Consider the following 16,610-nt stretch of genomic DNA (forward strand, 5'->3'; position numbering starts at 1 on the left):
AGAACTCAGAGAAACCTAACAGCAGATCTCCCTCTGCTGCTGCTCGTCTCTGTGTTCATTTGTTTTCATTGCAATCTGTGCTTCTCTTTAAAGTCTGTAAGCTTGTGTGTTATCCCACTACAATGAGACTCAGGGAAATTAGCTGGAGAGAATACAAAAGGACACAGACAAATATGGACACAACTGAGGGGGATTTTACAATCTAGACAGAATTAGTATCTAATGACTTAGAAAACACTTTGTAAGCTGATGTGGTCAACTGGATCATGGGTTCCTACCTGGAGTTTCTCTCCATGCTTCCTACTTTTTCCAGGAAGTTATCAAAGGTCACTAAGATACTTTGAATTGGGGAAAAACTGAAAAACTGTTATACATAAATTAATCTCTCCCTAATTACCATTAGACTTCTGCTCTTTAACATTCTATTGACTAAACTTTGGCTGACTGAAATTGGTGATGTCTCATTTACATAATCAAGCACATATTGCCAATAACCAACTTTTTAGAGACTAACCACGACTATTTTTTACAGCAGAGGACAAGCTGAAAGTAAAGTCAAAATATATCAGGAAATTTTTATTTTTAAAGTTCTGCTCTATAAAATATTTATGCTCTAAAACTATCAAAACCTATTTGTTCTCCCATGTCAACAGTAATTTTTAAAGCGGTATTGATTTTTAACTTGACAATTCCAAAAACCAGTTTAAGGAATGCTAGTGCCATGTTCAAAAGAAAATGGCTGAAGAAAAGTATACAAAACACCACCACCGTACTTCAAACTCTCAGAATTTAGACAACAGATGAATGGACGGAGATACACAATCTTGAACAAATGGCATTTGTTATGTAACTCTTACTTAAGTAGAGACCTGTGGTATTAAGAGGGCTAACAGAGGAGTGAGACAAAACAAAGTTTCAAACTCCTCCCACCAAGAACTTTCTGGATTAGTAAGTACTTTCTAAAGTCTTTAAAATATGCTTTAAAAAAAAAAAATGTTTTCCAAACTATGACCAGGTGAGCAATTTATTTTATTTATTTATTTTTTATTTATTTATTTATTTTTTTTGAGACGGAGTTTCGCTTTTGTTGCCCAGGCTGGAGTGCAATGGCGCGATCTCGGCTCACCGCAACCTCCGCCTCCTGGGTTCAGGCAATTCTCCTGCCTCAGCCTCCTGAGTAGCTGGGATTACAGGCACACGCCACCATGCCCAGCTAATTTTTTGTATTTTTAGTAGAGACGGGGTTTCACCATGTTGACCAGGATGGTCTCCATCTCTTGACCTCGTGATCCACCCGCCTCGGCCTCCTGAAGTGCTGGGATTACAGGCTTGAGCCACCGCGCCTGGCTTATTTCTTTATATTTCTGTGTGTGTATATGTGCGTTGGATCTCGCTCTGTCACCCGGGCTGGAGTGCAGTAGCGTACCATCTCAGCTCACCGCAAACTCTACCTCCCAGGTTTCAGCAATTCTCCTGCCTCAGCCTCCCAAGTGGCTGGGATTACAGTCACAGGCCACCATGCCCAGCTAATTTTTTTATTTTTAGTAGAGACAGGGTTTCACCATGTTGATCAGTCTGGTCTTTAACTCCTGACCTCAAGTGATCTGCCCACCTCAGCCTCCCAAACTGCTGGGGTTACGGGTGTGAGCTGCTGCACCCAGCCAAGTAAGCAGTAAGGTAGGTCCAGCTATCCCTGCAGTATGTGATGGCCCCATCCACAGGTGTACACATCCTCCTCATGTGGCTAGCCAGCCACCCCACTACTCCAAAGAATGTGAGGGCTTCAAGACCATCAGCTTCCGGGCGGCACAAAGTCAATGAGCTCCATGGATACATGGCCCAACAACTTACAAACTAAGCCTTCAGCAGCATTAACGAAGTTGAATGTAAACAGGAGAAAAAGGCAATCCCTGCATTCCTACTTACTTTTCCCAGTCATAAACGATAGCAAAAACACACTATAAAAGCTACTTCAATTGTAGGTGTTCGTCTCTCACCATAAAGAAACTACTTTCTGTTGTATTCCAGTGAAATCAGAAGAGCAACCTTTAAGTTTAAAAATTCTCGTAGGCTGGGCGCAGTGGCTCACACAGGTGATTCCAGCCCTCTGGGAGGCTGAGGTGGGGGTGGGTCGATCAAGTCCAGCCTGAGCAACATAGCAAAACCTCGTCTGTACTAAAAATACAAAAACTGAGCCAGGCATGGTGGCGCACACCTCTAGTCCCAGCTACTTGGGAGAATCACTTGTGCCTGGGAGGTCAAGGGTGCAGCCAACAGTGATCACACCACTGCATTCCAGCCTGAGTGAACAGAGTAAGAGCCTGTCTCAAAAAAAAAAAAAAGAAAAGAAAATCTTGTAGTCCAGGGAAGGAGAAAGAAAAAATTTAAACTTGCTCACTAGTTTCTTTTTTTAAAAAAACATGGCAGTAACATCTATGGTTTGACTGGTATCTTTAAAAACTTATGGTAAGGTATTGTGCAGTATCAAATAATTTCTAAACCTAAAGAACTGAATCCAGTAAGTACTCAACATGTATTTACTAAGTAAGAAAAGAGGGACGGAAAACAACTATTTCTCAGTTCAAATAAGGAAATATCAATATTTCCTTAAGATTTCAAAATTAATTTAATAAAACAAGTAAAGCCAAATCAGAGAAAAAAGGGAGAGAAATCTTTAAAAATGCTATCTGGGACTTTAAAACAAGTAAAAATGACCATTTAAAAACTTAGTTTTCGAAAGTCCAAAAGTCTCAAAATCAAAGGTATTATTAATACTTAAAATCAAAGCAATTTAACAAAAGAAAACATCATACCAAGGAAGTATGTGTCTCTTGAGATAACAATCTAACTGGTTTTAAAGATCCTTTGTTTATTAACCATTTTATACACCAAATCTACGTTTCCTCCTCAGCACAAATCAATATTTTCCAGATCCCTGGGGGTGGAGGTTCAGGCATGAGGGCATGTGTACATATTTCAGAGTTTTAATCTTTTCAAATAGTGTAAGTCAGTTACATTTCCCAAATGTCAACAGGTCGCAATGTCCACAAACACTGGGACTGTTGCCCTCTCCCACCCCCACCCCTACCCCACCGCCCCGTTAAAGCCATACTACATCTTTACAAATAACTGGAAAACTTCCTCTTGCTAAGCGGATGCTAAACACCATTTTCTAGGAGGACTCCGAGAGAATCACTTATGAAGCACTTTGCTGTCTTTAAAGTGTTCAGAATTTTCCTTCTGAACATCTCAGACAGTGAAATCAAGAAACCATATCCCTAGCATGTATGCAACTATTACATATTTAGTACAATTGAGAAAATCTCATCTCCTGGACTCAGATAGCACCTTTCATAAGTTGGCTAAGAAAAGCAGTTCAAAGCAAGTTCGCCCACAGGTGCAAATATCTCTTCCATGAACCAGGTTTGATTTTTAAATGAGTTTTGGAAACAAATTGGAAAAAATCACAACCTAGAAAGAAATACATCTTGTATGCTTTACGATTAAAAAAACAAAAACTTTCAGGATTTGTCTCCTCATTCTTACTCCCTCATGCTTTTAAATTAAAACACCAAGTTATTTATAAATTATAAAATGCCCTGAAATTATGATTAGCTTCCTGATTTCTAGAAAGCTAACTAAAGCAATATGTAACCCACAAAACTTCTGAAGTAAGTCCCATCTTTCTTACAACTCGAAACATGCCATGCAATGTTCATGTGTACACCTGTGACTCCTCATTTTTGGAAAAAGGGAACTACAACACTGTACTTTTAAAATATCAGCTGCCAAATCCAATGTTATAAAGCAGGCAGTGCTGCCAGTCAAGATGGGTTAACATCACCTATATGTCATGGTCTATCATCACACTCCAACGTAAGGGAAAGCACCAGAGGCCAAAAAAAAAAAAAAAAAAAAATGGTATGGCAAAGGCTTCTGGATGAACAAAACTAGTTTACTTTAAGTCTTAAATCTACAGAAATATTTTTTGAAGAACCTTTAAAACGCTGCCCACTGTGTACTTGAAAACTTCATCCTATACTGAGTCTAGGGGGAAAAAAACCCTGAATTTTCAAGAAACTTGATTTCACGCAAGACTTTGCAAGCTCATGCACTAACAAGCTCAAGGTCAGCTTTCATACAGTAGGTACATAATAAGTGCTGGCTGAATTCAGTTGCTTCTTACAGCACATTCTTACAAAACAAATGAAACCAGGTTCAAAAGGAAACCACCATCCCTTGAGGGCTCCTCTTGGCAAAAACTCTAAGGCAACAAGTGAAAATGATACAGTTGATTTTCATTACTGCCCTGATCTTGCAACAATAGGAAGGGCAGGAAACATTTTTACTAGTAAACTAAGCCTTAGACAAAGACCAAAAGCAAATGTAAACAATTATTCTCTAGGTCTCTTCCTACTGAAAGGCGAGGGTAAATTTGGATAAATGTACACACTTTCAAAACAAAAACATCTTTGCCATATTTTAAAATCTTTTGTTCTGTAAGGAATTTTAATCGTATAAAAATCACTGTATAGTTGAAACACTGTATCCTAAAAAGACTTTCTCCTGCTCAGACCCTGGAACTATGTAACAAACAAACAACAAAGATAAGAAACAGCAACACTGCATTAAAATGAACTGTTTATCCTCAGTCCTTATTACCACTTGTGGTCAACATGGCGTATCAAAAAAGTGTTTAAAACATCTTGAAACAGCAATTTATTTCTTTGTTGGAAAACATACCTAATAAAACTGGAAATACAACCATTCAGACTCCCAGCTCCTAAACTCTGTCTTGAAAAAAACCATCATTTCAAATTCGGTTGAGGTTTCTATTGTCAAAAATCTGCCTTCCACTAGCATGTGTTTTTTAAATCCAGCTCCTCAATCCCTAACTGAAGCTACGCAGAACCAAGATTGTTTTTTTTTCCTGCTTGCCCATTTCTACCACAGCATTGAATCCCTGCTGCTAAGCTTCAATTATCAGTTTGTTGTATTGCTGCAACTCTCAGATCTGAAAAACTTATAAATGAAAAGAAAGAGACCAGTCTGCCAAATATACTACATAATTGTAATGTAATTTAAGGTAGCATAACAAGTTATTTTCAACCTTAGCACATTTCTTTAAAAAAAAAAGTTTATTGAGATATAATTCACATACCATTAAAGTCCCCGATTTAAAGTATATAATTCAATGGTTTTAAGTATCTTCAGAGCTGTGCAACCATCACCACAAACTAATTTTAGAACAAATTTTCATCACCCCAAAAAGAAATCCTATGCCCACTGCCAGTCACTACCCATCCCATCGCCCCCCAGCCCCTGGCAACTGCTCCTCTACTTTCTGCCTCTATGAATTTGCTTATTCTGAACATCTCACATAAACGGGATCATACCATATGTGGTCTTTCACAACTGACTTCTTTCGCTTTTTGTGATATTTTTAAGGTTCATCTATTCAACCTTGGCATATTTCTTAGAGTTGGGGTTTTCTAATCTTTTCGACAAATCAAACACGTAACCTTTTAAATTTCAAATTCTGACCCAAACCCCACCCACCTTCCACAAAATACCGTTTACTTGTCACGGCTCTCTAGAGAATCTAAACTATAATTTGCTTTTTAGGTTCTTCCAAAAGTTCTTTTTCTGGGTTCTCCTTCTGGTACTAAAACACTAACTTCTTTAAACACCAACATGTCACATATCTACATTTCTCTGACAATAGGATGCCTGGGGTAGAAAGATGACTGAATCCTTTTAAGGAGATGGCCGACAATAAATGTAAAGTGCATGCTGACTTTTTAAAAAGAAAATAGTCATCAGATTATCTGGCTAGCACTCAGAACGTCTAAACCTCCTTTATTTAGAAGCTCTGTTCGCATTACGGTGACACAAAACACATCCATCCATATGACTGCCTCTGCTGCAAAAACTAAGTTTTCTAAGCTTAACAACACACTCTTTCTACAGCAATCTCTAGTCTCTCAATACGCCAGCAAAATGCCTGCAACTGAACCAACACCGCCCCGTCTTTATTTCTATACCCGACAACAGCTGAAAGAATGCCCTCCTGATAGGGTTAGGCAGCTTGTTTCTATCAGAATTAAGTGGTCTAGCACCTTCCCAGCTAAAAACTGAACGCACGTTCACAGGCATAGCTTTTAATCCTCCACATCTCAGAGATGGAGGGAGAGGCAGGTAATGAGTCAAGACTTCAGCAAACCATCATTGAGATTTGGGGTACCTTCTGCCCACCCATCAGGTTTCAAGAAACTAACCACTGTAAAGGGATCCCTGGGGGAAGCTTTGGCATCATGGAGTAAAAACATAATGTTAAAACAACCCCTCCCCTCCTGTGTTCTCAAAAATCGCCGTCTTTTACGAATAATATCCTTCAAGAACGCTCCAAAACAAAGACAGCCTATTTTAAAATGCCCGACTTCTGCGTTGGAAAAGGCCACCCCTGCTATTTTGAATTTCAAAACATTAAAAACACAACACCAGAGAAACTATACAGTTCAACTGCATACCATAATAAAATGGATTTCTCCAGTGTCTTCTAACCCATACTTATCTTTTAAAGATAAAAGCCCTCCTTTGTCCCTCCAAACACCACCAAAACTAAACGCCTTAGTAAAGGGAGCCGGAAGGCTTTCGCCCAATGGAGTCTGCTGAAAGTTTAGAAAACAAAGAGCAGGAGAGTCCAGATCTGTGTACGCTCCGGCCCCGGTCCTTGTCCCACTCTGCAGTAAACACGCGAACCACGATCTGCTCTGGTTCCATCGCGGATTCATTTCTTTCGAGGCGTTTAAGGATTTGTTTATAGAAACAGCCTTTCCGAATTGCCCCAGTGATGGGGCCAGACAACCCCCGCTGCCTCCTACTTCTCTCCCCCTCACTTGAAGGCTCAGTCGTGACTTTTTCAAAGTTAATTGGCACCACCTGCATACCCTCTGCAACCGTTACTCACCAACACGCCCTCACCGTTCCCAGTCCCCGTTCTGCGACATTTAAACTTTTAATCGTGTTCAAATTACCCTACCATCTTGAATGTACCAGGAAGCCACACTTTACATTTTTTTGAGAAAAGTAAAACCCCCACCTCCTCCCGCCTCACACCGTGCGGGGAGTTCTCACTCCCTGAATCCCCGCGCTTCCCTACCTACCCCCACCCGACACCATTAAAACAAAAGCAACCAGATTGCAAAAGACAGCGAGTGTGGGGCTATAGTGCTTATTAACTCCGTACAAAGGAAGTGCGGGGGCAGGAAGGTGGGCGACACGACGCCGGCCACAACAAAACCAAGGCCAAGGCTTCGCGCTCGCCAAAACAAAACACCCTCTCCCCGCCGCAGCAAACCCTGGCGCTCCTGAAACAACAGCGCACCGCACCTCTCACCAGGTTCGGGCGTCTAGGTGTCCCCGTGCGGCGGCCGCAACACCCCGCGCTCCTAGCACGTGTGTCGGAATGCACGTCGCCTAGGACTACACACCCACCAACCCACACTCGGATGCGCCCCTAACACCCGTCCATCCCCCGGCCCGGGAGAAACTGAGGAACCATACCGGAGCTCTCTAAACTGGGGACCCAGTGGCCTCGCATTTCCCAGGGGGCTGCCCAGAGAGCGTTTCCCCTCACCCCACCGCCCAGCCCCGGGACGCCAGGAGCAGGTAACCCGCCGAGTGGCGAGGCAAAGTAACCGGCAAAGCCAGGAACCCGAGGAGCCCGAGGGGCAAAGGACGTACGCGATGAGAGGCGGCGCCGGGCGCTTGGAGAAGGTCCTGGGACTTCGGGGCCTCTCCACAGAGCACCTCCCCCCACCTCCGAGGGCAACTCGCACCCCGCGGCCCGGCGGCTCTCCGTGCCCCACCCCCGGGTCAGCCCCGGCAACGAGGACGCGGTTCGGCCCAGGGTGCTGTCCCCGCTGCCTGCGCGCTGCACCCGGTCAGCGCTGTGTACCGAGGAGCTCGCGCGCCCGGGAAAGGCGAGGTGCGGGTGGCGGGGCCCGGGGACTCGCGGAGCCCGCCCCGACACCAACTTCCCCACCGAGTCCTGGCGCCTGGTGGAAGGACAGGGCTGCCGGGACATCAACACAGAAAGCCTCCGCGGCCCTTCCTCTGCGGGGATGAGCGGAGCCAGGACCCGCGGGGCTCCCGACGAAGGAGCCCGGGTCCCGGGTCCGCCGCAGCCTCCCTCACGGCTCTGTCCGCGCCGCGCCCCGCCCCGCCGCTCCCGAGTCCGGGGGCCCGACAGCTGCGACAGTGGCAACTCGGGTTTCGCAAACAAGACGCAGCCCCTCGGAAGAAAAGTTCCCGCAGTGGCCGCGGGCGGCGGGCACATACTCACTTTCTCCACTCGTCGGCCAGAGCACGAGCACGGTGGAGAGAAACAGCAGCCCCCAGAGCGAGGTCGGGGACCCTCCTCCGGAACTAGACTTCATTCCTTTTATATGGAACGAAATTCCCCTTTCTCAAAAAAAAAAAAAAAGGGGGGGGGAATGGGAAAAGAACGAGACGGAAACAAGTCTCAAAGTCTCCGCTCCCCCTCGAAAAGCAAGGGCGAAGGAAACAATAGTCCGAAGGCGGCGGCGCGGGGGCCCTCCGGGTGCGCGGCGGGGCGGGAGGTGCGCGGCGGGGCGGCCCCTCAGCGCCGGCAGCAGCCCAGGGCTGGGCGAAGCCGAGAACCCGCGGCGCGGCGGGGCGGGCAGCTGGCGTCGGCGGCGTTCATTTTCAAGCCCGGAGAGGCAGGAAGCGGAGAAAACGCAAAGAAAGGGGGAAAAGCCCAAATGCGCCTCGCTGAGGAAAACAAGCCCTGCCCTGGCCGCGCGGGAGGCGGCTGGACGCCCGAGCCTCGGCGGCGGGAGGGCGCGACGCAGTTCGCTGGACCGCCCCGAAGTCCGGGTCGCAGGCGAGGCCACGGAGGGGCAGAAACGCGGAGTCAAAATGAATGAGCGGCTCCCCCTCCTCCTCCTGCTCCTCCTCCGGGCTCCGCTCGCCGCCGCCTCCTCCCTCAGCGCCGCCGCCGCCTCCTCCCTCAGCGCCGCCGCCGCCGCCGCGAGCTCCTTCCCAAATCCAGGACACACACAAAGCGGCGGGCCGGCCGCGCCGCGCTCAGCACTCCCGCCGCGCCGCCCCGCTCCGCGCCGCCGTCCGCCCCGCGCGGGCCCCCGCCCGGCCCCCGCCCGCCGCCGCCTGCTCGGCGCGGGGGCTCCGGCTCGCTGAAGGTCACGGCCGAGGCGAGGCGCGCCGTGGAGCTGCCCCCGCGCGGGAGGGGCGTGGAGGGCGCGGGGGCGTCCGGGGAGCGGGGCTGAGGGTCTGCGAGCGCCGGCCGCGGGCAGGCTAGCCGGCGGCGTCCCTCTCGCTCGCCCGCCTGTCTCGAGTTCGCCCGGTGCGCTCGCTCCTCGTCAGGTTTTTTCCCCGTTTTTTTCCGCTCAGCGGAGTTGAGGCTGGTAAACAAGAGCCCCAGCCTCGCCTCGCCGCGCCGCCGCCGCCGCCGCCACACACTGGGGGCTCGCGCGCGCGCCCGGGGTCGCGCACACGCGCCCGCTCGCACACTCAAGCGGCCACTGCCGCAGCCGCGCCGCGCCGCGCCGAGAGCCTGGCCCAGGCCGGCGCGCGCCAAGAGCCGGAGCCCGGGATCTCCGAGACGTGCGGAGCGGAGCCCGGGCGTGGGGCGCGAGACTGTGAGGCGCCGCCCCCACCTCCCGCCCCGCCGGCTCCCGCGCGCGCACACACAGACAAGCGCGCGCGCCCACCCGCTCCCGCCCCCACCGCACTGCGCCGGCTACCCCGCACGCGCCCTCCCCTCCAGCCCGATTCCAAAAACAAAGCCCCCGGCGCCGGCCCGGGCTTGGCGGGGCCGGGACGGATGGGCGGGGGAAGGTTGGGCTGGGGCTGGGGCTGGGGCTGGGGCTGGGGCTGGGGCTGGGGCTGGGCAGGGGAGGGGACGTGGGCGGGGAGTGCGGGGCTGGGAGAGGTTCATTGAAAACAACAACAGCGCGGCTGGAAAGCGCGATTCCCTGGTTCTTGAAAAGCTTCATTGTTTCTTGCAGCTGTTGCAAAATAAATAAATAAGTGCGAGCATGCGGCTTTTTTTTTTTTTTTTGCTGCGTGCTGGAAAGCCCGAACTTGGCGGGAGGGGCGCGCCTGGGAGAAAGGGGACCCCCAGGCTACTACGCCGAGCACTTTCACACCAAGCTGGGACGCCCGCGGCGTCGCGACCGGGGAGCTTGGAGTTTCGGGGCTCGCGGGGAGCGGAGGAGAAAGGGCGCGGCCCGTGTGGCTCAGTCCGGGGTTGGGGGGGGGCACGAGGAGAGAGGACCCCGCCGCCCCTCGCGGGCCCGGCGCCCCGGAAGGAGGGGCCCAGACGGGCGGCCCCGCGTGCCCCGGGCGCGTGCCCGCGGCGGCCGCCAGAGGGCGCGGCGGCCGCTGGGGAGGGCAGCCCGCGGAGAGTCGCCTCCCTCCCTCCGGGGGAGGAAATGTGGGGGCCCAGGCTGGGGGCCGACTCGGCTGGGTCGCGCCGGCAGTGCCTGCCAGACCCGCGGCCCACCCCGAGCGCTCCCTGCGGCCTCGCGCTGCTCAGGGCTCCACCACGTGGGCGGCGGCGGGGAGAGGCCGCGGCGCGTGCACGCTGCGGGGCCGCAGGGCCCCGAAGCTCGGGGGGCGTGTCCCGGTCCCGGGGCCCCGAGTAGGGGTGGAGGCTGGGGCCGGAAAGCCTCCCTTGGTCGCGGTCCCGACCGGGGAACACCCCGCCTGCACTCGGGATCGGCGGCCGCTGCGGAAACCCACCCGCACCTGTCTCGGGTCCTCCCGGGCACGTTCCTCTCGCTTCTTTTGCTACGTGAGTGACTAGAAACCAACACCGACCCTAAGTCTCCGCGGTGGTTTTCTTGAATGTACAAGAGAAGAGGTTTTCCCCAAAGCGAGACTTCCCTAAGACTACCATCTAATGAATACATGCTGCGGAGACCAGGTCCTCAAAGGGGGAAACAGCCCAGCAGGGGCAGGAGAGAGGAGTTTGGGATAAGTGGACTTTTACAAATAGTGATTGGACCACGTGTCGTCCTGAATGTGGTTGAGTTTCATGACTCAGGCTAGTTGATGTCAATAATAAATTTTTTTAAGATGGCTAATAAAAGAGTTGTGGATTGTCTAGATAAGAAGTGGTTGTCTCCTAAACCATTGGGCAGGATGGATGGTAAGAGGGGACCTGATGTAAAGGAAGATAGTAGGTTTCTTTTATTACTCTCGATTTCTGCATTAGAACGTGTATCCATCGTTCGTAAATAATTTTTTAAATTAAGAGCTGAAAACAAAAGCTATCATAACGGAAACTTAGCCATTTTTTTTTCCCCCTTAAACTTGTTTCCTAGATCATTTTCCTCCTCGGAAAGTTCTGGCTGGATTCAGTGAGTCAATTGTATAGACGAAAAATAAACCTTGTTTTACCTAAGAAGTTTATTCATATGGTGGGATGGTTTTGTTTAACTGAAATTCAGCTTGATTTTTAAATAAAGTGTTTTAGTTTTAGATGTTCCTGGATTTAACAAAGGAAGAAATCTATTAGAATCTTAAACTTAGAATGTTTAAAAATTAGGCGCTACCCATGAAGAATTAAGTCCAGTCTACTAATTTGTAAATACTTCTTCAGAAAGTTGTCTGCATGAGGTTGTTCTTGATTCCTGCAGATCCACTCTAGAGTTAAATGCAAAGGAATATTGATGTATAATTTCGTTATACTTGATTTCAGAATTGTTAATACATATTTGTAAGACAAATTTAGAACTGATTTTTAAAAGGCTAGTGCTTATATAAAATCTTCAAATACTACCCAATATATTTTTAGTGTTAGTAATAAATATGCCTGTTTATTTGTCCCCAGCAACATAAAGAGGTATATGGAATTTTTAAATGCATACAGGTTTTTGTAGGGATTGTGGGATTTATTTATTTATTTGTGTGTGTGTGTGTGTGTGTGTTTACTAAAATGATTTTCATTTGTGAATTTTTTTAATGTTTGTGTTTTCCTGAAGTAGGAAATTAATAACATTAAGTTATTTTAAACAGTGAAGTGAGATATGTATCATTATATAGCTTAATATTTAGGAAAAAATAAAAATTTAGATTGTCTTTAGGCTCTATCTTGACCACATGGACAAAGAAGGAGATTTGTATTTTATTCAGTGATTATATTCTTCATACACAAGTCAAACTTATTTTTTCAACCTTGAAATAAAATCATGTAGACAAACATTAACTGGAGTCTTTCCTTTATACCCACACTGAGAATGCACCACACTTTTTATTTTACACCATTTTACCCAGGTATCTTAAAGATTCTCCCTCTTTTGGAGCAGAAACTGGTTGCTTGTTTTCATTTCTTAAAAACGCTGTTTACTTCATAACAGTTTTATCTCAAATTATTCTGCTAAATGTACCAGACTCCCCAAAAATGTTATGTATATTATATACATCAAATGCAAATATGAGAAACAGCACAACTAACAATTCACAAGTGTTACAAGTAATACATTATGTTGTGATATGTTCGCAGAAAGGAGTGTTACTCAGCAGCAAAAGTGAATAAGCTACAACCCTACACAACATGGGCAGATCTCTGAAACATGCTAAGTAAAAATACACAGGTATCAAAGACACACACAGCATGATAGCATTTTGAGAAAGCTCTTAAAGGCAAGAAAAACTTTAAAAGTTACAACAATTTTTTTATAGCAATCCCTTGCCTTAAATACATAATAAAATATTTTTGGTTTGTTTTGCTTTTGTTTTGGCAAAAGGATTAATGAAGGATGTGAATTCCTTTGGAGATGATGGAAAGCCCATGGGCACATGGGTTTCCATTGTAATTTGGAATGCATTCACTCTTGGATTGAGTGATGGATTTGCAAATTTCCATTTTATAATTATGCATTATAACTAACACATATGTTCTACATATTTTTGCATGTATAAAACATTAAAGGAGATAAATAAAAATATGAGAGAGATCCATGAAAGAAATCATTCTGGTTTTCCAGTGGGAGTTAGTCAGATTTTGTGCTGTTTGTATAAACAACTCAGAAGCATTAAAGATCTACTAAAATGACACAGTTAATCAAGGTCTGATCCTTAAGATATTTCAGAGGAATTTCACCCATATAATATCGATGGAATTTAAGACAAAATTGCAAAGACAAAAAATTTAAAAGACCTCACTTCATAGGTAATAAAGTTCATTAAGAGTGCATGATTTAAACTGACAGTTTCTTACGTTAAACATACAACTAACTTACAATCCAGCAAGTCTACCCCTAGCTATTTACCCAAAATAATTAAAAATAGGTTCACAAAAATACCTCTGTGGGAATGTGGATAGCTGCTTTGTTCATAATAGCAAAAACTGAGACAACCCAAATGTAAATCAAAGGGAGACTAGATAAACAAATCATGCTGTATTCATTCAATGCAATACTGCTTAGCAGAAAAAAGGAATGAACTACTAATCCATGCAAAAACATGAATGAGTTTCCAAAGCAGAATGTATAAGCCAAGAGAGTACATACTGTATTAGGTCATTTATGTAAAGCTCAAAAACAGGCAAGATTGATCTAGAACTAGAAAGAACAAGCAGGGCTGCCCTGTGTGGGTAGAGAAGGGAAAGTTTCAAATGAGTAGGGAGAGGCATGAAGAACTTTCTTAGGTGATGGTGATGCTCTGTATCTTGATGGGGTGTTGGCTATGCTAGTGTATGCATTTACTAAAACACCAAACTGTACACTTAAGATGGGTGCACTTCATTCTGGGTAATTGTATCTGAATTTTAAATGTTTAAGATTGTATTATAATTTAGATAGTTGCAGCTGTTCTTAAAAAAAAAAAAAAAAGGTTAGCACAATGCTTCCCATTTTTACTACTATGCGAGTTAGTAGAGATGCTAAACTCCATCATCCCTGCCCAGAGCTGTCTACAGTGGAGTATACTTTCAGTGTATATCTGCCTAAGGTCTTTGCAAGGGGCATTAGCTGTGGAGGGCATCAAATGGTCACCACAGAGCAACGCAGGGGCAGGAAAAATACAAGTGATACCGTAGCTGATTCCAGTCCCCACACAGCCACAAGCAACAAGAGTCCCAGTCTTGATGAGGATCTGTTTACACTCAACTTGAGAAGATTTTCTATTTTAGCTCTGCATGGATTGCTGGCTCCCAAGGCATAAATGCTACATTTCTCCATGATACTTTAAAAGCAATGTGGAGGTTTCAGAGAGCATTTGCGCAGAGAGAGCTGAGATAATGTCTTCCTGTGACTACTTTCGGCACCGTGTTCAGTAAAACATCAATCAGGGAAGTTCCTGGAAAACCCAGGCCTGGGCCAAGAGTGCCAGGCACCCTGGACATCTCCATGGGTCCAAAGTGGAAAGTAGAGGCTTCTGTAGCTGCACCACTAGCCTAAGCATCGTCATGAGCCTGTCCTCAACCTGAAGATGGGTATGTTCGACTCCCCACATGGTGGTCTGGGAAAATAAACCCAACCAGGATTGCTGTAATGGCTCTGTCTTTTTCACTTGTCATTTGCAGTGGTTAGTCTCTGAGATGGGTGTGCCGTCTTCACTACTCCATGTAATTAACTTTCAAACATATCAATAGTAAGGATCCCTGCCTGGCAGACAGTACAAAAGATGCTTCTTCGTTGTTGAAATGCATCCTGGATGTACATGAAAAGTGGGGTTAAATCAAAATTTCTGTTCCCTCTGATTAATGCCACCAGCTCTGAGATGTTGTATCAGCAACATGCCAGGAAAAGGAGACAAGCTACTCCTCTGCCCTGCCCCGCCCTACTCTGCAAAGCTGTGTGACTCTGTGCAAGTGGCTTCACCTCTCTGTTTTCTCCTCTGTGAAATGATCATGTTGAAGTGGACCTTTCCACTCTGAAATGTCATGACCCCTTCATTTGATTTTTAATTGACAGTGGTACCTTGACATCTCATACTTTAGTTGTACATTTTGTACTTTCACCTTCTCTGTCAAGTAATTAATAAATCTCTAAATTAACACACAGGCAACAGCAGCCAGGCTCAGGGAATAAACACTTCCTAATTTATTAATACAGATTTTTCACATATTAAAGTTCCTTTTTTTTATTTTTTTTCGAGACAGGCCATCACTCTTTTTTTTTTTTTTTTTTTTTTTTTTTTTTTTGAGACAGGCTAGAGTGCTGGAGTGCAGTTGCACCATCTTGGCTCCCACCTTAGCCTCCTGAGTAGCTGGAACTACAAGAGTGTGCCATCACACTCAGCTATTTTTTTTTTAAATAGAGACAAGGTCTCACTATGTAGTCCAGGTGGGTCTGAAATTCCTGGACTCAGGCAGTCCTCCCACCTTGATATCCCAAAGTGCTGAGGTTACAGACATGAGCCACCATGCACTGCCAGGGTTTCTTAAAGTATAGCATAAAATATTTTTTAGCAGTTTTGAATTTCAATATATTTTCTCCTAAGAATATGAAAGACAAGCAGAAACCTCACTAAGGAAGGGGGAAGTGGTCACAGGTAACCCGCAAAAGGGATCCTTCAATTGATTATTGAGAATGTTCCGGCAAAACATTCTCTTTTGGGATATTAAGTTCTAGTGGAACCTTATTCTGTAAAACATACTCTGCACATTTCTTCAGTAAATTTTTAAACACAGCGTCATTGTGTCAGGCACCTCACTAGCAGCAAACTCTATTTCTGGTCTCATGGACAGGCTACAAAATAAAGCGATCTTAAAGTTATGCAGATATCTGTAGCTCTGCAATGTGGAGAATCAGCTGCAGAATCAACTTGTTTACCTTTTCTCTTTGCATACCATTGATCAACCGGAGAACTGAACAGGGACTACAGGAAGCTGAACGAGGAAAAGGCTGGTTCCTACATCCATGAGGAATTATTAAGACATGTAGACATGAAGAGAGGTTGTATATCATTTCTGGTTTCAAATACCTGAAAAGGTCATTAGACTTTTCAAATCTGTTTTTCCTCCCATTATCCTAGCTCTGCCTGTTGTCATTAGATTTGATCCAGGTAACACCGATGGGCAGAACTAGACTAATGCAAAGGAAAACGGATTTCATTTATTTTAAAGAATTTTTCTTCTTTTCCAATTGAAACAAAAAGTCAGTATTATTTTGCAGTCTCTGTTTGAAGAATTGTGTTTTGTGGGAGAAATTCCTCTGTCATCAGAATATCCATACAGAGACTGAACTGATACCTGCTGGGGAAATTGTCCAAAGAAACAAGATTGAGAAGATGGTGGGGGCGTGGCAACGGGTGGAGGGTGATATTTGCCATCCCTTCCAATTCCAGGGTCACTGGATACTTGGATTCTACTTCTGTGCTTGGATTACTGTGACTGATGAGCTGCTGAAGGAGCCTTGCTTTGCTTTAAATGAGTAGTGATCCACTTCAAAGTAGAAGATGCATTAGTTCAAAGGGATATTGAATTTATCATATTACAGAAACCCTGATGAAATTCCTTCTGAAAGAGGTCCAAGGTCCAGTTCCAACAGACTCAAAAGCCAAGTTAGGAGATCAAGGTTTATTTTCAAATCAGTCATATTGTGGGAGATGCTTGG

The 16,610-nt window shown here is 45.9% G+C and overlaps 1 protein-coding gene across 1 annotated transcript in view; it reads right to left on the bottom strand.

The window, feature by feature from the left end:
* IGF1R (insulin like growth factor 1 receptor) overlaps positions 1-9,509 on the bottom strand; it is a 313,961-nt gene extending 304,452 nt beyond the window's left edge. Inside the window, exon 1 of the mRNA XM_003940530.4 lies at positions 8,348-9,509. Coding sequence (XP_003940579.3) covers positions 8,348-8,441 — 94 coding nt within the window. The 5' untranslated portion in view covers positions 8,442-9,509. The remainder of the gene's footprint in view (positions 1-8,347) is intronic.
* Between the last annotated feature and the right edge of the window lie 7,101 nt (positions 9,510-16,610).

This window comes from Saimiri boliviensis, chromosome 5, assembly GCF_048565385.1.
Source record: "Saimiri boliviensis isolate mSaiBol1 chromosome 5, mSaiBol1.pri, whole genome shotgun sequence".
In the NCBI taxonomy this organism is placed as follows: Eukaryota; Metazoa; Chordata; class Mammalia; order Primates; family Cebidae; genus Saimiri; species Saimiri boliviensis.